General features: G+C 48.7%; 4 protein-coding genes across 5 annotated transcripts; 2 read left to right on the plus strand and 2 right to left on the minus strand.

Moving 5' to 3' along the window:
* The first annotated feature begins 815 nt into the window (after positions 1–815).
* SIRT7 (sirtuin 7) lies at positions 816–4,808 on the plus strand. Its single transcript, XM_053453958.1, has 10 exons — positions 816–928; positions 1,002–1,139; positions 1,737–1,841; positions 1,993–2,063; positions 2,951–3,023; positions 3,407–3,505; positions 3,600–3,836; positions 4,002–4,082; positions 4,200–4,306; positions 4,466–4,808. The coding sequence occupies exons 1-10, from the start codon at positions 851–853 to the stop codon at positions 4,656–4,658; spliced, it is 1,182 nt and encodes a 393-aa protein (XP_053309933.1). The 5' UTR covers positions 816–850; the 3' UTR covers positions 4,659–4,808.
* Positions 4,809–4,863: 55 nt separating this feature from the next.
* Positions 4,864–11,642, plus strand: PCYT2 (phosphate cytidylyltransferase 2, ethanolamine). Of its 2 annotated transcripts, XM_053453959.1 has the most exons (13): positions 4,864–4,991; positions 6,999–7,087; positions 7,642–7,803; positions 8,166–8,232; positions 8,332–8,413; positions 8,766–8,810; positions 9,358–9,496; positions 9,737–9,819; positions 10,218–10,295; positions 10,414–10,479; positions 10,582–10,647; positions 10,852–10,940; positions 11,141–11,642. In XM_053453959.1, exons 1-13 carry the CDS (start codon positions 4,912–4,914, stop codon positions 11,241–11,243), a joined length of 1,149 nt encoding a protein of 382 aa, XP_053309934.1. In that variant the 5' UTR covers positions 4,864–4,911; the 3' UTR covers positions 11,244–11,642. The 2 variants fall into 2 exon arrangements, with proteins under 2 accessions (XP_053309934.1, XP_053309935.1); XM_053453960.1 differs by lacking the exon at positions 8,766–8,810 and having other exon boundaries at positions 4,928–4,991.
* A 3,707-nt stretch (positions 11,643–15,349) lies between these two features.
* NPB (neuropeptide B) lies at positions 15,350–16,932 on the minus strand. Its single transcript, XM_053453964.1, has 2 exons — positions 16,627–16,932; positions 15,350–15,735 (listed from the first exon to the last, which is right to left on the minus strand). Exons 1-2 carry the CDS (start codon positions 16,906–16,908, stop codon positions 15,607–15,609), a joined length of 411 nt encoding a protein of 136 aa, XP_053309939.1. The 5' UTR covers positions 16,909–16,932; the 3' UTR covers positions 15,350–15,606.
* Positions 16,933–19,935: 3,003 nt separating this feature from the next.
* Positions 19,936–22,740, minus strand: ANAPC11 (anaphase promoting complex subunit 11). The gene is made up of 3 exons (XM_053453967.1): positions 22,634–22,740; positions 22,439–22,553; positions 19,936–20,234 (listed from the first exon to the last, which is right to left on the minus strand). Exons 2-3 carry the CDS (start codon positions 22,545–22,547, stop codon positions 20,089–20,091), a joined length of 255 nt encoding a protein of 84 aa, XP_053309942.1. The 5' UTR covers positions 22,548–22,553; positions 22,634–22,740; the 3' UTR covers positions 19,936–20,088.
* Positions 22,741–23,248: the final 508 nt, after the last annotated feature.

Below are 23,248 nucleotides of genomic sequence, written 5' to 3' on the forward strand. Positions count from 1 at the left end.
CCACCCGGCTACAGTGCTGAGGATCTTATCCTTGGGGCTCCTTGAAGACAGGTGTTCTGCCCTCTGCTGTATATAGTGTATGTTTGATATAAGGTCTATTTTATTTTGTATAATGTCAATAAAACACTTTTTAAAAGTTAAGCGACTCGAGGCAATGTGATTGGGCGTCATGGGGTCTCAGCGCTGCTGCATATCCCGGGGTTATTGCTCACCGCTGTGATCATATATAAGACTTCCAGATCTCCCTGCTTGAATGCAGGTAACTCAGGTGTATCTTTCAATCATGACGAATCAAGGTTTCCATCAGCGCTGGTTTTAGAGCCATTTGGTAACACGAGTCCCTACATAGAATCTTCACAGTGGGCTATTAAAGGGTTAATCTTAAAAGGGGCTCCGGGGTCCCAAGGTTGCCAGATATACTGAGCGCCCATCGTGTGTTAAACCAAAGAGTGAAAATATCTTGATGTGGGGGTAATTAGGGTAAAACCTCAAACTGCTATAAGAATAGGGATAAAATGTGAATGTTTTTATAAAAACAATAAATATATAATAATAATAATAATAATAATATTTTGGCTGGCCATTGTCAACCCGAGTTTTAAACACACATAAACCAACACTACTGCTTTTGTCGCCCTTGTCGGTCTCCATTTTGTTGGAGTCATAGCCCCATAGAGTTGTATGAAGTTCGGCCTACGGAAAGATGGCCGATCGATACGCTTGTTCCCTCAGGAATGGCGACATTTCGATGGAATGGTTGTTTGTGCTCGGTGTTCATTCATGTGTCTAGGGCTCAGACGCTCGTTTTCCGGAAGAGGAAGTGAAGCTGTTGTGAAAAGTTACCGGTAAAATGGGTCGAGCGGAGCGGAAAGCGGAAGCCCGGGAGGAAATCTTACGTCGGGAGATGTCCCGGGGCCTCCGCTCGCAGGTAATTTGGGCCCGGTGTGAGGAGGGGGGGTCGGAAGGAAGCGGTCCCCGAGTCTCACGGTGTCTGTCTGCAGGTTACCCGGATCCTGCGGAAGCCGGCGGATGAGAGGAGCCCCGCGGAGAAGGAGCTGCTGGGCAGCTGCCGGGAACTGGTGCGGGAGCTGGAGCGGCTCATCCAGCTGAGGGAGAGGCAGCGGCACCGGGAGCTGGAGGTCAGTCCAGGGTGCTGGGTGGTGATCGTGGACTGAGCTCCTAGGGAAGTGGCTGGAGGGTGCAGGGGTTTGGTCGGTGCGTTAATGCCCCAGGTCTGAGGGGTGTTGGTGGGATCTCCTCTGGCTTGTTGTGGGGTGCAGCGCCCACCTCTCATTTTAGGGGTCCTTGGTGGTTAATCTGCCAGGTCGGGGTGCCCCAGCTGTAGAGGTGCTGGATGTGCCCCCTTGGCGTTGGTTGAAGTGACAGCATCTCGTGGCACCTCCTTGATCTGGGTGCTCTTCATTGGATGAACATGACAGCCAGATGGGGTCCTGCCAATAGAAGCCCTGTCGGCCCCTGTCTTGGGGCATCCAGTCAGGAGACATCTCATTGACCCAGGCGATGCTGTAAAGGACCCTGATCTTTGGAATCCTCCACAAAACCCAACTTCTGCTTATTTGCACTTATATTCTGTAAAGCAGAGATGTGGTGGCCTGGTGACTTCTACCGTGGGTGGATAGAGTCGCGTATCTTTCTGCCAGCTTGGCACGTGATTCTACTTGTTCTCCTAGAAAAGTCTTGCCAGTAGAGGCATCATCTATGTTTCTCCTCTTTAGGTGGTTGATGAGGCAGAGTTACTCCGTGAGAAGGTTCTGCTGTTGGCAGACGCTGTCCGGAGAGCAAAAAACTTGGTGATCTACACCGGAGCCGGCATCAGCACGGTAAGGATAGCGGGCCGGTCGGAGTTACGATTGTGGGGATCGAGATAACAGAGAATTGCCGCCGGTGCAGTGAAGTGGCAGACAGACTAGGCCACGGTGATCATTGGAAGGGGTTAGTGTGTAATGCAACCTGTCCCCTTGCTTTCCACAGGCAGCTGCTATCCCAGATTACAGGGGTCCACGTGGTGTGTGGACATTGCTGAATAAGGGGAAGAGTGTGAGGTGAGGAGACGCTGACATTCACCCCCTTGGTGGCTTTTTTCCCCTAATGTGATAGAGAGAATTGCCACCTATAAAATGATTTAATACACATTGGGGGTTTACCTATTGTTAGAGTCGGTGCTCTATCTAAAACCTCAGCGGAGGCAATGCCGCTACGTTGTCATTTAAAATGAAAATAAAAGCATAATATATTAGAGATTGCGGGGTAGATTTTGACAATGCAGAATTTCCATGTATTGCGTGCTGTCCGAGTGACAATTTGTATACATGTCTGTGTGCGTAAATCTCCTAACCCTGACGTTCAAGCAGTTTGGGGGTCACTCAGCTTTTCTTAATGGAAAACCGGGAAATTAAAGGGCCCTTGGAACCCTGGAATGATGGGAGTGATAAAGGGCCATTGGAACACAGGAGTGATGGGAGTGATAAAGGGCCATTGGAACACAGGAGTGATGGGAGTGATAAAGGGCCATTGGAACACAGGAGTGATGGGAGTGATAAAGGGCCATTGGAGATTCCATTCAAAATAAGCCATTTCCAGCTACAATAATAATTTACAACATTAACCCCCGTCTCCGTTGGCTTTCTCATCCATTTAATGTGATTTTAATGGCAAAAATTAGCTTTTCTTTTAAAACCAAGGACATTTCTGAGTGACCCCAAACTTTTGAATGGTAGTGTGTGTGTCTGTCTGTCTGTCTGTCAGTAGTTGTATCTCATAAGCCCTTCGTAAGTAAGGGGCTCTAACTGGCTAACAGGGCAGTGTTTGCAGCTGATCGCTGGCTGTCGAGTCAAACCACTCTCAGCCGAGCCACGAATGTCACCAAAGCTCCTGAATGTGTTGCGTTCACGCGGCTGTGACGTGTGTTTTTCTCTCTTCCCCTCGTTAGCTCGGGGGATCTAAGCGAAGCCCAACCAACCTTCACGCACATGTCCATCGCCCGGCTCCACAGTGCCGGACTGGTAAGGCTCTTTTCTCTCTTTGCCTCTCGCCCTGTAGAGTAACGGCGGGCAGATCTCCATCTCCGGGAGAAACGCCGCTCCGTACGGAGCTCTGACGGCTGCCGGGGTTTGTAGTCTAGCGATAGCCGGAGGGCTTCACTCTATGCCAGCTGCTGCCACGTTCAGGCTCACTGGGGGCTCTTCCTCCTGCTTGTTTACCCTTCTCACGTTTTAAATACTAATTAACACTCCCATTGCCGTGGGCTCTTCCGCACAGTGGCCCTGTAGGCCCCTCAGTATGTGGCGTGGCTTGTTTAACCAGATCCGCGCGGCTCACGGCAGATTGCTTTCGCTTGCTTAAATGCCAGATGTTGTCTCGCTTATCCGTGGACTGCTCCATGTAGGTCCAGCATGTGGTGTCACAAAACTGCGACGGGCTTCACTTACGCAGCGGGTTACCCCGAGCAGCAACCTCCGAGGTGCACGGGAACATGTACATAGAGGTGAGTTGAGGGCCGTGCGTGTGCAGCGTCCCGTCTCCTCTGCACGTGTAAAAGCCAGGCACTCTGGGTAACGCGCGCTTTTCCTCTGTCTCAGGTGTGCACTTCCTGCTCCCCGGATAGAGAGTACGTGCGATTGTTTGATGTGACGGAGCGCACGGCTCTCCATAAGCATGGTACCGGCCGCTTCTGCCACAAATGCGGAGGGGAGCTCCGCGACTCCATCGTGCACTTTGGAGAACGGGGCAAACTGCCGCAGCCGCTGAACTGGGCAGGGGCAACGGAAGCCGCGGAACGGGCTGACGTCATTCTGTGTCTGGGCTCGAGTCTGAAGGTACGGTCATTATTGTTCTTCATTCGTACGTCGCCGGGCAACAAAGTACAGATCACACTGCTTAGTACTCGTGCTTTATGATCCCCTCCTGACGCTGGCCTTATAAATACCCCCCTGTCCGCAGTAACGTATCTAATCCGTATTCACTTAACTCTGTCTCGCCAGGTACTGAAGAAATATCGCTGCCTGTGGGGTATGAACAAACCGCTGGCAAAGCGCCCCAAGCTCTACATCGTGAATTTACAGGTAGGGCGGGATGAGTCTGGTGGGCTGCTGGCTAGCGTTTTGTGGCGATGCCTGGATGGTTGCGTTACAGTGATGTCTTCTTCTTCTTCCTCTTCCTCCTCCTTCTCTTCCTCTCAGTGGACGCCCAAAGACTCCATGGCTACCTTGAAGCTTAATGGGAAGTGTGATGAAGTCATGCAGCTCGTGATGAATGAGTTGAACCTGGATGTTCCGGAATATGACAGGTATCTGTAGCCACTTTGGATCTTCTTTCTCCTTTTTACTAAAGGTCACCATCTTTCAAAAGATGGTGCTCTATGTAATGTTTTTCCTCCCCTCTCTCTCTCGCCCACTTCTCTCTCTACTATATTGAAGTCCTCTTTCCTTTTTTTTTTTTATTGTAGGTCTCTGGATCCGATCTTTTCGACGGCGGTACCTCTACGCCCCGGGGAAGAAGGCAGCCACAGTCGCCGACCAATAATGCCTGTTCTACATGAGAAGGACCCTCTGTTACAGACCTCTACACCTTCCAAGGAGCCTCTGAACGGGGGCTGGTTTGGTAAAGGATGCACCAAGGGGAGGAAGAAGAAAAGATGATAATGGGACTCTTAAATCTGCACATTATGGACATTTGTTCCTTTTTTTTTTTACCGAAAATGTATTATTTAAAGTGTTTGGGTTGAAAGGGGGCTGGTGCCTCTTTGTAATGTCTGCCCACAGTAAAGATGGCTGCTCTGTTGTTTTGTATGCCTCTGTGGTTTCTATGCCAGTTGCGCGCGTCACTTCCTGGGGCGCGGCCTGTGGGGGTTTGCTGCTGCTTCCGGTTTCTTGACACTTCTCTCAATCCGGGATGATACGGAACGGGCACAGCGGCTCCACCCCAGAGCGGGATCCCGGGCGCAGGCCGATTCGGGTGTGGTGCGATGGCTGGTGAGACATTAAGGTTACATTCCCGGTATTAGATCGGTTCCCTGTCCGTTAACCCCCTCTTCACACGCACTTTAACCGGCACCGGACTCTGGGATGGATTGTGCTTTAACTAGTTGCGTGCTGGAAGAGGATTGGTGTGCCAGTAGTGGGCAGCAGAAATGCAATGGTGCCCGAGCAGGTCCATTCGCAAAGGGTTAACCTGGGAAATCCGGGGGGTTAAGTGTTTTTAATGTAATATATGTTTTGTTGCTCCTCTGATGTAAAGCTATTTTGTGGGTTTAAATTTTTTTTTTTTTACCTGTTCATCGGTTTTATTCAATAGAGCGAAAAAAAGAATATTACCCAAAAAGTTGACAATTTGCCAAGTGGGGAGGGATAAGAAGTACAGAATCTTTACCAGTTGGGGCAGCTGCTGGTTCTGTATGTCACATGGGGGGGGGTCTCTCCCTGTGACCTGTCTGTGTCCTCAGTGGCAGCACATCGGCCCCATTCGGCCCCCGTCTAGTCACCCGGTTCTCCTGCTGTAAATAGTTAAACCTTAATCAGTCGTTGGTCTCGTCTTAGATTCAGGAGCCGGATGTCTACCCCATGCATGTTTAATGCCCTCACTGTATCACCCTCTACCGCTTCTGCTGGGAGACAGCTCCGCTTAGCTACCACCCTCTCACCCAGGCTACAGGATGCTATTACAGGTGTAACTGCCCAGAATCGTGATGCTGCTGCAGCCTGGGTGTCGTGACCGGGTCCCATGTATCACGTTTATCCCTGTATCATGGGTCAGGCTACACGCTCACCAGCTACGTGTCATGTGATGCCGACCTTTGTGCCGTTCTGCTGCTTCTCAGTAAACACGCAGCAGTTTATTCCGTCCCACCGGCTCGCTTAAATAATTTAATACTGCATTAAATGCGAGCCGATTGGCCGCAGCGCGCTCTAATGCTCTGGAAGCGGCTCCGTGGCAACGCCATTGTCCTGCTTTGTTTACTTTTGTTTGTAAACAGATTTAGAATGTTGCTGAACATTCGGTGGGAATGGTATAAATCTGTGCGCATTCTATAACAAATGAGTGGAGTTTTATTGCCCCCCTGTCCCCGCACTAACCCGCTGCCTGGGGCTGTAGAGTAGTTGATCCAGTTTCAGGTTCCTTTCAGCCGTGGTAAAAACAACAGACGATGAAAACAAGAGCGCCGAGGGCCGGACAGAGCGAGAGAACAGAACCTTCAAAATACTCAAAGAATTACTCTATAAAGTATCGGCTTAGAGGTCGCCGTCTCCCTCCCTTTGGGTTTTAAAAATGATTTTTGGGGAAGGGGCCAGTCGGCCTCTCCGGGGGCCCTCCCTGTGCCGTTTCCTACCAGCGCAGGGGATTTATTCACTTGTCCTCATGTAACCTCTTTGGAAGTACTCCAGTGCTGCTCTGAGATATCAGATTCCATCGGCCGGGGAGGGGAGCCGAGGAGGAGGAATAATCCGACAAATAAGAAGGAGGCCAACGGTGTTTGTAAAGGCGGCAGGGTCCCCTTCAACGGGGGAGCGATGTCTGCAGGGAACGAGGCCGGCCAGTTCCACGTGTACCCCGTCTCTCCGGCCAGAGGTGGTCAGACATCCATTGCCAAAAACCTTTTCCAATAAGGTGTGCGCGCTGAGCAGGAAGCTGATTTATCAACAGGAAGTGGAGCGTGCAAGGGAAATATGCTTCCCCCGGCTTCTTGTCAAAGCAAACAATGTTCTGCCATCGTGCGGAAATCTCTCTCGCCGCCGTTTCCGCGTTTGTATGTTGCTTAATAACAAAAGTTATTTCTGCTCCTGGGAACTCATTCACAACTTGCCCTAGAGCCTCCATTGTTTATGCCAATGTCAGGGCTGCTGTATCACAGCTGAAATCCCTGCTTGAGTACAGGTGACTCCATTCAGAATATCTTTACGCCTTGACCATTATTAGAACCATTGGGTCGCCACCATGAGCCGGTCATCACAGTAGCACTTCTTTGTTTTTCCTTTTCTCAGCTATGACATGGTGCATTATGGGCATTCCAACCAACTACGCCAAGCACGGGCCATGGGGGATTACCTGATTGTCGGGGTGCATACAGATGGTAAGAGCGTTAAGAGTTAACAGTAGAATTCTCCCCCCCAATGTATTTCATCTATTGCCATACGAATCCATGATACAATCAAAGTAACATTTTCCGAGCCGTTGATGAAAGCCGCTCTGCGATTGGCCGGTGGCTCGTTGACCTCAGTGGCGAGGAACGAGGTGGACCTCGCCCAAGCAATAACCTTTATCGTTATATCCAAGGCTCAGGGCGATGTGAAATCTGTGACCTTGTTTCCGTGTCGCGGTGATTTGGTGACTTATCGAACGTTTCACAATATTTAGGGGTTATTTTGTTCTCCGAGTGATAAGAAGTCCTTGATGGACATGGCCAACTTTTTTTCCCCTACATAGAGGGCCAAGTCTCAGCTCCTTTATCCCATCCCCCTAGCGTTGTGTGTCATTCATTGATTCTATCTGCGCCATATTGGTGTCATCTGGTTTCAGAACCTTCTTCACTCCCACAATGGAACTTCTACCTCATCTTCTGTCTTCTTTGTGAGTCTCGCTCTTGGTGGCACCTGAGGTTTTCTCTAACTATGTTTCTGTGTTTAGAGGAAATTTCCCGTCACAAAGGTCCCCCGGTCTTCACTCAAGAAGAGAGATACAAGATGGTGCGGGCGATCAAATGGGTGGATGAGATAGTCCCCGGGGCTCCGTACGTAACCACTTTGGACACCCTGGACAAGCACAACTGTGACTTCTGCGTCCATGGAAGTACGTGAAATGGGATCGGTCTTACAGAGAAGACGGGGTGTCACGGGGGGCAACCGTACCATGACGTTTTGACCAAACATGCTCACGTTGGGGGGTTTATGTGTAAAGAGCAATTGTGGTGCAAAGAACTGAAAGTGGAGCAGTCGCTATGGGAACCAATGGAACGTTCCTGCTGCTTTCTTCAGTTAAACAACGTTACATTGGGGTTCTGGGGCAGTGGGTCTAGACACATGGGAACTGCATGATGTGGCGTTTGGGGTACTAGCGTTCTCCCTCGCTTCTGACAACCACGCCAGGAGCTTAGAGATTGTGACGGCGCTCTACTCACCACTCCATTTTACTCCTGTCTTGTTCCCCCGTAGACGACATCACTCTGACAGTAGATGGTAAGGATACCTACGAAGAGGTGAAGAAGGCTGGACGATACAGGTCAGTAGGAAGGGACGATACAGGTCAGTGGTCGTGGCCGGTATAAGAAGGCGCGTCATGGAGCACTCGCATGGTCTTCACGTGGTCTCTTTATTTCAGGGAGTGTCAGCGCACACAGGGAGTCTCCACAACAGACCTGGTGGGACGGATGTTGCTCATGACTAAGGCTCATCACAGTATAGTGAGTTGCCCTTTGGCCTCTGGGCACGGGGTGGTCACTTTTGGGGGGGGGAATACTTTGCGGAGACAATCCCGGGTGGGGCAATGTGGCTTGGAGCGAGGGTCCCTCCTACAGACGGCAGGTCAAGAATAAGCTATGAGGTTTTCCGCTAGAACGCTCACCTCAGAGGGAACACTTTACCAAGTGAAGGTGGAGAGCTGTGATATGGCTGGTGGGACACAAGGTACTGGGGGAACATGGCGCAGGTAGGATGTGTGGCTGTGTGATCCGGAACGTGGGAGTGTAACGCTTTGTATTGAGGACGTGTGGTACGTGGGTAGGTTGAGGCTCTGACCACGTTTTTCTCTTGAAGGAAGCCACGTTAGATTATCAGCAGCACAGAGACAATTTTGGGAAGGTATGTATAGATCAAACGATTGTGTTTATTGGACCTATCAGCATCTGCCGTTGTCTCTCTCACTGTCACTGCCCTCTAGTGGTAGTCTGTGGATAAACTCTTATTTTGGCGCTTCTGACGACGAGAGATAACCGGCATCTGTTATATTACCGCAGAATTTTTTCTTAAGAGACAGAAATCTAGAAAACGCTGTGTTGTCCAAATTATGGGCTGGGGATGCAGCTTGTGATCGATGGTTAGTACGTCAGGGTCCCGACGTCCATCCTCAAGGAAATATCGCTTCTGACTTCAGCCTGGGTGGATCCAAAAAACGGTTTTCCTGGAATTTCTGTCTCTGATGTTAGCATCTGCTGGAACCTGATAGATCCCATAGTCGGAAAAACCCAAACGCCTGCAGGATATACCTGTCCGCCTCTACGTGGCTTGAAATGTTGTGATTAGTATATTAGTATATTTTATTACTTTACTTAAGGCCTTTAGTGTCTACATTGCGCCCCCTGGAGGAGAGGGAAGGATGTTCTCTGATGTTTCTCTGTTTCCCGTGCAGGACCCTCGGGGCCGCAGTCCTTGGACAGGGGTGTCTCAGTTCCTCCAGACCTCACAAAAGATTATGCAGTTTGCCTCCGGGAAGGATCCTGAGCCTGGAGATACCATCATTTATGTTGCTGGAGCCTTTGATCTTTTTCGTATCCTTTTACGACAATTACCTCACCATCCCTGGACCGTCTCATCTCTCCACCACATCTCACCCTTCCTCGAGTCATCTCGCTGGCTCTTTCCCTACCTGTGAACCCTCTGAAGGATTGATTTTCAGCCCAAATGATACCTTTAATCTCTCGCTCTATAGTTCTTCCATCTTTCATCTCCGTTCTTGCCCTCATCATGTTCCTTGCTTTCTCCAACGTTCCCTTAACACCTTCCTGCAGATATCGGACATATAGATTTTCTCGAGAAGGTGCACAGTTTGGCTTCCAAACCTTACGTCATTGCGGGGCTCCATTTCGACCAGGTGATATTTCCAATGACATCATCCAGTAGCAGAAACCAGCAATGGAGGGCCCAGTCTTTAAACTTCTAGAACACTCCAACACACCCCACGTTCCATACCTCAATGTCCTTCTCTGGACATGGATGTTGACTTGAATGGTTGAGATCCCAATGCCCTTTTGATCTAAGAACCAGGAGGGAAGGGTTCTTAATCTGATATTTCTCTTTTTCAGAAAAAAAAAGAATATATAGTGGGGAAATCATTTTTTCATCATTCAGGTGCTGCATCTAGAAGGACCCTTTTAGACACAAGGTCCAGCTACCTCCACGAGTGGCCCATCATTTCTCCACTTTCCGTACCGCTGTATCGTTGGTTCTTCTCTTTACATCAAGGTCAACTCTCTAACCTTTCCTTTCCAGGAGGTCAACCACTACAAGAGAAAGAATTATCCCATCATGAACATCCATGAGAGGACACTGAGTGTCCTGGCCTGCAGGGTGAGCTCCACAGTTTCCATTGGCTTCCAATTCTCGCCATCTTTATCCTAAAAGTAGGATTAAATACCCATCTCCATCTCGCCTCTTCTGATCACACTTTTGTCCCTCCTCCACGCAGTACGTCTCTGAGGTAGTCATTGGGGCTCCATATTCTGTGACTGCAGACCTGATCGATCATTTTAAGGTGGGTTACTCGTAAAAGACCAGGGGCTGTGGGACAGAGAGGTTTGGGTAGAATGGAGTAGAAGACATTTGATACAATGTTCTTCATGGTTCTTCCTCTCAGGTTGACATTGTTTGTCACGGAAAGACAGAAGTTCTGCCTGATAAGGATGGATCTGACCCATATGGAGTAAGTCTTCACCCATCAGTCTTTTTGCCCCTGAACCAGACTTTGTTCTTATGCTTTGGCCTGTCCCAATGACCCGTCTCTCCCAACTTTTCTCTTCTTCACCCAGAGGTGATATTATGTGATGAAGGTAGTCCATCACAGTCGTTCGTGATAACTCTAAGCATTCTCCATTCCTTAAGGGAGTTCTTTCTCTCTGTTTCTCAGGAACCCAAAAGGCGTGGAATATTCCGGACAGTGGACAGCGGGAACAACCTGACCACGGATGACATCGTTCAGAGAATAATAAAGAACAGGTCCGTTGTCCCTTTAAATTGGTCGTACCCTAAATGCATGCTTTGGCTTGAAGGCCATCCAACTTTTTCAAAAGTATTAACTTAATCCTCCAAAACGTCGTTATTCTCTCTGCGTGAGAATTCCCGGTGACTTTAGAGGATGCCCATGGGTTGTATGTGATGTCCGCCCACCTTAAGCCTGCTTATGCTCTTCCTCGCAGGTTGGAGTACGAGGCTCGAAACCAGAAGAAGGAAGCCAAGGAGCTTGCGGTCTACGAAGCCCAACAGAGACAGGAAAGGATTATTGAAGGGGAAGAGCAATAAGGCCCTGGTACGATCCGGGAGGTGCAAGAGCCAGAAGCCCCTCGCTCATTACCTGTAGACCCTGCCCTCCGCCGGTCAGCGACTATCAGCACAACTAAACTGCACCAGGCACCTGTACCTCGAAATGCCCTTTAATCAGGGTCCTTGCACCAAACCCTGTATCAGGATGCCCCACCATTAACAAGTCTCGCCCTCCATCCTGACCCATCGTCCCAACTCACAGGGACTGGGATGTCTTATTAGCTGCTGCTGCCCACCTAACACCCCCCCCCAACAGTCATTACTAGGGGGGTCCCGAACTGGCAACTTGTGACTACGTGATTTTAAGCAACCCCCCCCCCCGGGCTCACCGGAGACCCGTCTTATGTATGCGTTTTAAATTAAAGAGTTCTAATTGGTTGTCTGGGTCCGCGCAGTTTGTGGGGTAGAGAGGGCGCTTTACAGGATAGGCTGGCAGCTCTCTGGCATTCGGGGGGTTAATTGTAATGGTAACGCGGCCCCTAACGATGAATATCCTGACATCACAACTCGAGCGATGATCTGAAGCACGTTAGCCGTCGCTTCCCACCCACGTCTACTAAATGGCGACGAGACGCGCCCGCTGTCTGCGTGACGGGGGAGACCTCCTCGGTCTCTCTCTCTCTCTGCTCGGTAACGCTCTCTGACAGCTGTGGTAATTAAAAGGTAAAGCAGTCAGATGCGCTTTTACTCTTCGCGGAAAACAAAAGCCCCCGGGGGGGTAGTTACTAACATAGGTGGAAATGCTGAATTATTTATGGTGGGGGGGGCTGTTTGTTGCTGGGGGCTCGTTTGGCTCGGCTGTTAGTGTCGATCAGACCCCCCCCCCCCCCCCGTCACGTTGGATGAGGGTGAAGGGAGTTGAATCGTGATGGGAGGGAGTCCGGGCCAAGCTCAGGGTTTCCAGAGTCTCCGGCAAGTAAACGGCGGCATTTCTAAACAGATACCGAAGCTGCTTTAATATCCCGGGGAGGAAAAACACTCCCAGAGCGTGATGGCATTTAATCCGGTACTATAATTACTGAGCTCTATCCACTCGCTTGTCTTTAATCATCCAAGGGTTTGTGCTGCTGAAGGAAAGCTGGGTCCAAAGGCTTACAGCCGGGGGTCCGACAGCCCGGAAAATGCCATAAGCCGGCGCGGCCGTCATATCGCGGTGACTGTGGGGCCAGAGCTTTTACGCGTAATTGGGTCACCTGCATTCAAGCAGGGATATCAACCATAACATACTGGGAGAAAACTGGCCAACGGGGAGTCTTACAGACATACCTGGGGAGGCTCCGGGTCCTCCGGGTACCAGAAGCGGGATCCTGACACGCCCCTCTCCCCACCCACTTCCTCTTTAAAAGGGGGTGTTGTAGGGTACGCCCACTGACAGCAGCAGGAACATCTGCGGGAACGCCCACCAAGGTCAGTGGCCAAGAGTGCCCCGCAAGAGTAGGCTCCGGGTAGCCAGAGCCCCCATCTATTTATGATGGGGGAGAATAGGAAGGGGTCAGATCCAGACTGTGTGACCCTCAGAATCTGCCCCTCCACCCTGAGACCGGGGCAAAAACTGTGAGAGTTCCCAGGTATGGACATAAGCGGCATAAAACAAGGGGTTAAAAATCCTAATTACCCTTCACTCCCTTTCCTTTCTCGACCTTCGTTCCTTTTGCCCCCTCTCGTTTTTTGCCCCGCATCCCACCCTATAATGTTTATTATTTTTTATTATTATATTGTATTATATTTTCAGAGCTTTAACCCTCCGTCCGTTAGATGATTATTTTCCCTGGTCCCCCCCCGCCCCCTCTTTTTCCGCCCCGATCTCTCAAGGTATCGTCTTTTCTCCGTTAATTTGCTGTTTTCTCAGTTATTCAAATCAGAAAGTGGAAAATTGCCTGGGAATTGATCTGATGATTAGAGGAGAGCATTAGATTCACCGTGACCCTCGTTACGGGCCTGCTAATCACCGCGCCAGCGCCGAGCCGAGAATGTCACCAGCGTCCCCGGGGCGGGGGAGGGGCGGGGGTGCAGGGGACGTTTATTCTTCAATCTACAAACTCCGTGACTAATTATCTGCGAACCGGGGAGAATCGGCTGCCTCCGACGCTATTAATAACCAGTAATATCCATGAGGTTCACGGCAACAACTCGAGTTTACTAACAATACAAGAAAGTAGTTTTTGCTGTGGTGGATAAGTAGAACAGCCTCCCAGCAGAAATGGTAACGGTTAACCAGCCCGACATTTCAGATGGCACTTTTCTTTTAGAGGGCGTGGTTAGGGGTGTGGCCGTGGGTGGGGCTTTACTAAGTATTTATGCCACTTCTGTGACCCATCGAGAAATATTTATCCGAGTGAAGAATTTTGTTTACGCAATTTGTTTACAAACATGTTATTTATTCTTTTATACACATTATCAGGGCTTTTAGGGCCGTAGAACCCTGCGATACCCTCATACCCAGCAAACATTCCGACCTCCTAGAAAAGAGGGGCATCCGGGGAGGAAAGAGAGGCGAGATGGAGGGGGCACAGGGATTTAGGTCTCAAAGAGGGACTGGTCAGAGTAAACAGGGACACTTGGCCGGTGTGGCACAGGTAGACCTACACAAGAGAGGTACGATTAGGGCATTCTATATCGGTTAATATGATTGGTTCATGTATAGCGCCGCCATATTCCATAGCGAAGTACAACGAGTAGACAGGACATGACAATGAGTATCTAATACAACAATAAGACAATAACAGGAGAGCCCTGCGCGCAGGAGCGTACAGTCTAGAGGGTTAAAGCCCCCCCCCCAGTCCAGCCCTGTGTGCCATCGTCTTGCTGCAGGCTCCTGATCATAAGAGCTTGCACTCTACCGGAGACGAGGAGGGGGCTGGGTATTAGCTCGGCGTGGCGTTGGCGGCGCAGGCATAATAACTGCTCGGCGACTCCTAAGTCTCCTGCATGCTAGGGATGGATATTTCTCCTGTGGGCCGGCTTGGCTCGGATTCTCCTGCAGGTGTCTGGTTAGTTAGAGGACCCCGCGGGGGGCAGAAACGGGTTCTTTGGGGGTCCTCATTCCGTTGCTTGGAAACTAAATGAGGCGGAAATCCAAGCGGATAAAAATCATATAAAATATGAATAAACCCCGCGCCGGGGGGGCCGCAGACGGAGCTTCGCGGATTGGGGACGAGGGGAACGCGGAGAATATAACTGGGTTTGGGCTGAGGAGCTGTCATACCCACTCCTGATAATAAGTCATGAGTGGAAGTTTAACCCTGCGAGTGCCACAAGCCGTATAACCATATTCTTAACTATCACACAATAGAGCGCCGCTGATTCAATTACCCGCAGTCTGTTTGCACAGCGACTGATTCCTGCCCCGGAGCAACTTAATGACTTTCCTTCTTCTCATTTTATTATATGACTGACCCCGAGAGACAGAGAGAGAGAGAGAGAGGGAGAGAGAGGGAGAGAGAGAAAGAGAGGGAGGGAGAGAAAGAAAGAAAGAAAGAGAAAGAAAGAAAGAAAGAAAGAAAGAAAGAAAGAAAGAAAGAAAGAAAGAAAGAAAGAAAGAAAGAAAGAAAGAAAGGGAGCGAGAGGAAGGGAGGGAGAGAGACAGAGAGAGGGAGAGAGAGAGAAGAGTGTAAGCGGGAGATAGAGAAAGAGAAAAGGGAGAGAGAGAGTTTATCAAAGGGAATGTTGTTTCAGATTCTGGGGATTCATTATCCTCACGAGATAAAGTCATCAAAGTTGCATTTTTATTATTGAGTTTTAGAGGAAAGCTGGAGTTTGGGGGGTGCTCTGGATATGTTTTTTTTTTACCACATCATATCTGCTTTGTGGGTAGATACGTGGAGCAGCCTCCCAGCAGAAGTGGTAGAGGGTAATACAGTGAGGGTATTAAACACGCATGGGGTAGACATACGGCTCCTGAATCTAAGACGAGACCAACGACTGATTAAGGTTTGAGTCGTTACAGCGGGAGAAACGGGCGACCAGACGGGGGCCGAATAGTTGCCGATCTGCCGGCAGATTTCACCCACCCCATTTGTATTATTTGGAGATTCAGTGACACAAAACAGCGATCGCGATGAAAGGACAAAGAAAGCCGAGCACAGTTTCTGCCGTGAAAGTATCATAAACTTTATTTAACCACAAATATTATTTATCGGCTCAGAGGACAGACGGACGGACGGAGAACATTTTATTATTCTTATTCTTCAACAAACGCGTTCTAATGCAGCAGATACGGAACGAACCTACACAAAGAGTTAATCCCCAGAGCAAACGTTAGGGGTACGTCGGAAGCGAGGGGCAGGAGGGACGCGGTGTGGGGGGAGGGGGTCGTAGAGTCTTTAGGGTTCTTGTGGGGGGGTCAGGGGTTCAGGCAGTCTGAGCTGTCCAGCGACAGGTAAATCTGAGCCTTGCACTGGAAGGTGCTGGAGGTCTCGGGGAGAAGCTCGCAGCTGTGGAGGTTTGGAGAGACGTCTTTGACGCACAGCGCCTGCAAGAGAGACAGAAAGCGGTGAAAAAAAGAGACATTTAAATTCGGGGGAAAAAATAAAAAAAAACGCCATTAGTGTCAACCGGGTTCCGTTCAAGGACGTTGGGTCACCTAGAACGTCATCACCTCGATCAACGTCATTGGCGTTAGTTCGGTATTGTGGATATGGGTATCGCACTCTCCTCTGGCACTGAAGGGGTAAAATATTGTTGCACGCAAAAAAATAAAAACCATATATTGGAAAAAATCTGCAATTTTTGGAAATTTCTAATTCCACTCTTACGCTCTACATCCGAGAACCTTGTGGAAGACCATCTATCAAAGTTCCTGCCCCGTCTTTAGCTCCCTTTCCTGCCCTCGCTTTGGGTAAAATGTTTTGTGTTCTCGGCAGTTCTCCTCCTTCCTTCTGCGCTCCCTCTCACCTTCTTCTTTGCCCACTTTTTAACCCCTTCTGCCCTGCCTGGACTGCGTCTAGCAGAAGCTTGCCCGGAACGTTGGTGCTCATGACGATGACCCAATGCCGATACTACCCGAGATACACTCTTTCTCACTTTTCCGGGCTTCTGGCTCACAGTCACATGGTTCCCAATGCTTCTTTTATACATTTTTCTCCACCCCACATATCCACTTTTCACAATTCTCATGGAAATTGTCTTCTTGGTCAATCTTCACTCACATCTCCTTCATAGAACAGTCCCCTACTTGTTGCCACCATTCATTCACACCTTCATGCACTCATTACCCTCAACCCACACTCATTCTTTTCTCACACACTCGTATTCCCAACTTACGTCCACTCACTACATGTCCTGCTCACATTCTTCAGGTCACACTCGTGGTCTTCACCCCCAAACGAGCTCTCAAACCCATTCTGTCCCCAAATATACTCACCATACTCTTAAGGAGAGCTCCTTGTCTCTGTCCTCCCAGGCTGTTTAGGAAGTTGCCCTCCATGTTTTCGGTGCTGTCGTCTCCGTTGTCAGGCTCGGACCTGCGAATGTCGGGTGACCGGCGGATGCCGGACAACAGCCCCGAAGCTCGGCCCACGGAGTAATAGCTGGGGCCGGTGGACTGTTTGTACCACGCGTGGCTTCGTTGGCAGGACAGCAGAAGAGCCAGGACGCTGCACAGCAGGGTGAGGCGGAGAGAGGAGCGAGAACTTGAAGAGAGCATGATGACTGTCTGGAGCCTGCTAGCAGCTGTCAGGAGTGGGTCTACGAGAGCGAGGAACCACGCTGGCTTTTATAGAGGAGACTACAGCGAGTGCCAACGACAGATCGGGGGGGGGGGAGTAGTAGAGAGACAGGGGACTGAGGTCTGAAGGAGGGGGGCTGGTGTTTTTCTTATTAAATATATGACAGCTCCGAGATAGTCACTAAATCAGTGAGAAGCCCACGGCAATGTAAATGGAAATACTCTGGCGAGTGACAGATAGAGGGTGACTGGCAGGAGATAACACGGAGAGTTCGAGATAAAGCGTGGATACCGGACACGGTGTGAAGGGTGACCCACATAGTCCGGCTCCATACGCAGCCATGCCGTATCTATCAGCCTCTGGAGATAAGAACATCATTGGATGAAAGAGAGCGTTTCACTTGGTCCAGACAGGGTTTTATTTTCTAGATACAGATCATCCAAGAGGTGCAATCAGCTCCAGTTCTCAGCCCATCTTCCTATGTTATTTTTTTGTAACTAGTAGGATTTCAAGGACTTTAGGGTGGAATGTGACACTTGTAGAGTGGCCTAGAACCCAGACTTCTGTAAGAAGCTTGCCGTCTGTTCTAGAACCAGACTTCTGTAAGAAGCTTGCCGTCTATTCTAGAACCCGGACTTCTGTAAGAAGCTTGCCGTCCGTTCTAGAACCAGACTTCTGTAAGAAGCTTGCTGTCTGTTCTAGAACCCAGGCTTCTGTAAGAAGCTTGCCGTCCTAGAAACTAGACTTCTGTGAGCCACTTACAGAAAAACAGTCTTATCTATAAATGTTGTATTCAGTCCTATAACCCAATCCTAGAACCCAGACTTAGCTACAGAAGTTTCAGTCTGTTCTAGAACTCATACTTCCAGGCAGAACATTGTTATATGTTCTAGCCCGTTCTAGAGCTTAGTTTTCTCTGTAATGCCTGGTCCAGAACACCTCTCTCTCCTGAGCTTGTTGCTCTAGAACCCCACTTTCATTAAGGTTTTTCTAGAAGAAGAGACTTCTTATGTTTCTCTACGTTGGCCCAATAAACGGTTTCATGGTTGATGAAGACTCAATCTTCGCTTAGACCGATCCAGCTAGATTATTCAACAACCACTGGCCTCATACCGAGGTACCCCACCGGGCGCACCCCCCCGGAAACATAAATAAATAAACGGTCTCATCTGTAAATTCTTTCATATACTTTCCCCAATTCCGATCGATTTGTCTCTCGCATTAAACTGCAATAGATTTAAGAAGTCGCCCTTCCGCCCGCAGGCGGGGACGCCGATCGCTCTAAAATTCCGACGTTATCATTTCCAATACGCCGTGCCGCGCATTTCCAGTTAATCCGACGGCTAATCGATCGACCCCTTCTTATCTCTTCATTTTATGCAGAAGAACTGTCACCGTGGCAGTGACTCACGGCTGTCACCTGGCCGGGACATGACTGTTTTCTATCCCTACGCAAAAGAGCAGATCTTCTATTTTTTTTTTACAAGCCCCTTTGGGTCGGCTACTCCTCAGGTCCCCCTATTCCTCACTTTTGCATAGGGGGGGTCTCATCTGACACTCATAACGCTCTCAATTACGGGATTCTAGAACCTGCTCATGAGGGCACCAGCCATGGTCTATCGCCCAGGTCAGAAATGGTCATCTACAGCCTTATAGCTTCTGCCGGTAGCTACTAACACAGGGGGTGCAGAATAATCGAGTACAAAGGGTTAACCACGACGCTGCCCACGGCTAATTTTAACCATTTCAGGACCTGAAACAAGCGCCATCTCTGGCTTGTAATCAGCGAGGACGTTACAAGCATCCAGGAACGGCTGCATATTATATTATTACGAGAATCGTTATTTTTTTTTTTTTTTAAGCGGCCCCCGTTGGGGCGCCGGCTGACGTCCCAAATATTAAACCGTTTGCCCAGGAGGGCGCTCACCCCGCAGCTGGCGGAGCCGCTCACCGCTCCGCTGATACAGAAGAGCGCAGCTGTTCCTCCGCCAAACATTTTTTTACAAGATCATTTGCAAGCTTCATTTTCAACGCTCGGAATTTATTTATTTATATAGATTTTTTTCCCCCCTCCCTCGCTTCGTTATGTCTCCGATAGGAGTCTTTCCAGACTATTCACCCTCGTATGAATTTACACGCCGGCATGTGACTCACCGCGACGAGGTATACACGGAATCAAATCAAAAGGAACGCAACACGCATCAGAGGGGGAAAAGCCAAATTTAAAGTGACAGGGAATGATGAAAAAGAGAGAGAAAAAAGAGCTAAATCTCTCTTTCCATCTCCATCAAAAGATAAACAGCTTAATAAAGAGATGAAAGGGAAATTTTATGAAAATGCAGATTATTTTATTGAAAAAAAAAGAAATCGGATCAAAACTTGGGGAGTTCTCGGAAACACGGATAGATCTAACCTGAGCAAACACGCGTGTGATTGAACATAAAAGACATTATAGCAAGGATAAAAGAGAAGGAGATGTCACCGGCCATGGATAGCAAATTAGGGCCCCACGTTAGGAACGTGCAGGGGCCACAGCGACTCTCTAATGCCGTGGGTGGCACCTGGCAGGAGCCCCCGACTTGGCCCTATGGGTAGCCTTGCTTGGTTTTCCCAATGGTGATATACCAAGGATAACCCATCTCTATCTGCTGTGGATGACAACTATCATGCTCTGATGGTCTTTGGTTGGCTGAGCATGATGGGGGTTGCCTAACCCTATCCTCAGTGGATATATTTGTATATATATATAATAGACCCTTTCATTTAAGGATATTACGCAAAGCACGGTCTCAGGAGCAGGTAACCCGCGGCACGTTAACCACCGTGGATATGAAATTAGCATGGCTTCAATATGAGGACGCATTCCCTCGCCCTTAATATAGAAAACACGGCATGGGATGCAGGTAACAAATCACGATGGTTTATATACGATGGATGCGCATGCTGAATGAGGATTGACATTTCTACATCTCATCTGCAGCTAATGCATACGAAATAAGCCATCGTAGACGCCAGACAGAAATATTTATTAGAAAACCACGGGAATGAGAGCTGCCGGAACGTTCCTTGTCTTTATCGCGAAGATTCGGGGTGTCTGAGTGTCGATGAATATTTACAGATCGGGGACGATAGGGAGACGTATGAGCGGTGCGCGGCCATCACTCCTTGAATTTCCACTCCTGCCGGCACATGGGGCAGTGCTGCTGGACCTGCTGGGAGTTGAGCCATTTCAGGATGCAGTGCATGTGGAAGCAGTGCGAGCAGTGACCCCACACCAAGGGGCAGTCGTCCCCGGGGACTTTACCTGTAGGGTGAGGAAAGGGGGTTAGAGACTCCCAGACAGGCAGAGAGAGTCACAGACACCCACAGAACCCAAAGCCCCCAGGTCTCTGCTTGACGTATTATTCCCTCCAGGAACGGCGCCGTTTTTAAGATAAATTCTCTTTATTGTATGGTATTCACCCCATAAGTCTGGATCAGAGAACACAACGTGCCATTGGAACACAGGAGTGATGGGAGTGATAAAGGGCCATTGGAACACAGGAGTGATGGGAGTGATAAAGGGCCATTGGGACACGGGAGTGATGGGAGTGATAAAGGGCCATTGGAACACAGGAGTGATGGGAGTGATAAAGGGCCATTGGAACACAGGAGTGATGGGAGTGATAAAGAGCCATTGGAACACAGGAGTGATGGGAGTGATAAAGGGCCATCGGAACACAGGAGTGATGGGAGTGATAAAGGGCCATTGGAACACAGGAGTGATGGGAGTGATAAAGGGCCATTGGAACACAGGAGTGATGGGAGTGATAAAGGGCCATTGGGACACGGGAGTGATGGGAGTGATAAAGGGCCATTGGAACACAGGAGTGATGGGAGTGATAAAGGGCCATTGGAACACAGGAGTGATGGGAGTGATAAAGGGCCATTGGAACACAGGAGTGGTGAGAGTGATAAAGGGCCATTGGAACACAGGAGTGATGGGAGTGATAAAGGGCCATTGGAACACAGGAGTGATGGGAGTGATAAAGGGCCATTGGAACACAGGAGTGATGGGAGTGATAAAGGGCCATTGGAACACAGGAGTGATGGGAGTGATAAAGGGCCATTGGAACACAGGAGTGATGGGAGTGATAAAGGGCCATTGGAACACAGGAGTGATGGGAGTGATAAAGGGCCTCGGTACGCCTATGAAGAAATTCTATTAAAAATCAGACGTTTCCAGCTACAATAATCATTTACAACATTAAGCCCGCCTGCGCTGAATTTTTGATCCATTTAATGTTATTTTAATAGACAATATTTTTTATTTTTAAATAAAATTTCTAAAAAAAATGACCGTGATATTTGTATCCAGAAAGCAAACGAAAATAGTAGGGCAAACCAAATGATGGTGTAATACTATAAGAATACGGCTACATTACAGAGCACGGCATTGGCTGAATATAAGAATAACAAATAGGATACAAAACATAAACAGCGGAATGCTAATGGCCCCCAGAACGGGAATGGGTCAGGTAGGGAGAGATCACAGCGGGGGGGGGGTATGCAGATAGATGAATGAAAAGGTGTTACGGATCGTGTATAACGTATAACAGGGGCGTCACAAAGACTGGGCGTGAAACGGTTAAGGGGGGGTCTGTTAGTGAAAGGAAGCCATTTACATCAGCGAGACGGGCGATTGTCTATAAGGGAGGGGTCCGGCGAAAGTGAAAGGATAATGTTTATACACAACACAATGTTTCAAATGGACAGTATACACAAACAGTAACTAATTAATTCACTAAAATGTGCAATTCCATCATCTGGCTGAATAAAGACGAAATTGGAGCATTTCCAGGGCTTTGTATGGAAAAAAAATGTGTATTTTAACTAAACGGTGGTACAGTCATATGCGATCCAGCCAATAAAGTTAATTTAATTACAAATTTCTAATAAAAAAATGTGGCAATGTACTATGTTTGAGGCAGTTACCATAGCAACCAGTGCAGTCTGCCATAAGTGTTTTAGTATCATTATTATTTATTAATTTATATAGCGCCGTCACATTCCATAACGCTGCACAATGGGCAAACAAAGGAGCTTACAGTCTAGATTGAATATGGAATCTTTATGAGTATATTATATCACAGACAGGGCAGCTCATTAAATGTTATTGTTGGCCCTTCCGTGGCCCTTAAGGAAAGAAATCTATAAGGACGAGAAAATAAAAGGCAATTTGAAAAACTTTCTGTATGTCGATGAATGTGGATTTTCTCCCACATTCCCAAAGTGAAGCTTTAACAAGACGCATTTTATGTAGGAAAGCACATTTGATCTATACATTGTGATTTATATATAAATCAAGGTATAGATCAAAATGTGCTATATGGGGTGAGGGATGCCGTGTGTAGAGTGGCAGCTTGCACTGTGAGGTGAGGGATGCCGTGCATGGAGTGGCAGCTCGCACTCAGCATGCACAGGGTGAGGGACACTCAATGAGGAGCTGCTCTTCAGTGAAATACTCACAGTCTGGACAGCAGCCATTGAAAGCCATTCTGCAGATCCCACAGTTCTCATCATTAGCCACCCACAGCCAGGAGGCCACTCCGTTCCAGGACTTAACATGGACCTTCATGTCAGCCTGTGAAATAAAGCTGGAAACGTTACTATTACCCCATAGCAGTTGCCCCATTTTCACTCCTACCCCCTATTTACACCCACCGTTCAAAATATTATCTTATTGATTACTCTGGTCTACGAATCCATCTGCTCTACAATCAGCCCCTTCCGGACACTTTTGATGATGACGTAATTTCCTGTACAGGCTGAAGCAGGCGGGAGACATCTTTGATATGGGCAACTTTTAGTTTTCTAGCTATTATTTATTGTTTTATATAGCGTCATCAAATTCCGTAGCGCTGTACAATGGGTGGACAGGACATAACAAGTAGTATAAAACATAACAACTTGACTTAAAGAGACAACGGGTGAGGAGGGCCCGGCTCAAACGAGCTTACAGTCTAGTTCAGACAGAGGGAGGGGAGTATTATTATTATATGAGTAGTAATGGATTCCTACTGAGCTCTGTAACGAGAGGGTCTTATCTCCCCTCTAGAAGTAACACAATTTGTCTTTACTTTACATTCCTAATGGAATGATTGCATTGCTGCTTAACAGTTCTGAGCGTATGCGGGGCGTATTTAATGTACATGGCGCCAACAATTGCCGTAGCGTATCTTACAGCCCATACATTCAGAGGGTCTTACGGGACTAGAGCCGACAGACGAACCGATACATTCACAAAAGAGGCAGCGGCTCGCAAGCTTACGCTAAATT

This window comes from Spea bombifrons, chromosome 13 (assembly GCF_027358695.1).
Source record: "Spea bombifrons isolate aSpeBom1 chromosome 13, aSpeBom1.2.pri, whole genome shotgun sequence".
Taxonomy (NCBI): Eukaryota; Metazoa; Chordata; class Amphibia; order Anura; family Pelobatidae; genus Spea; species Spea bombifrons.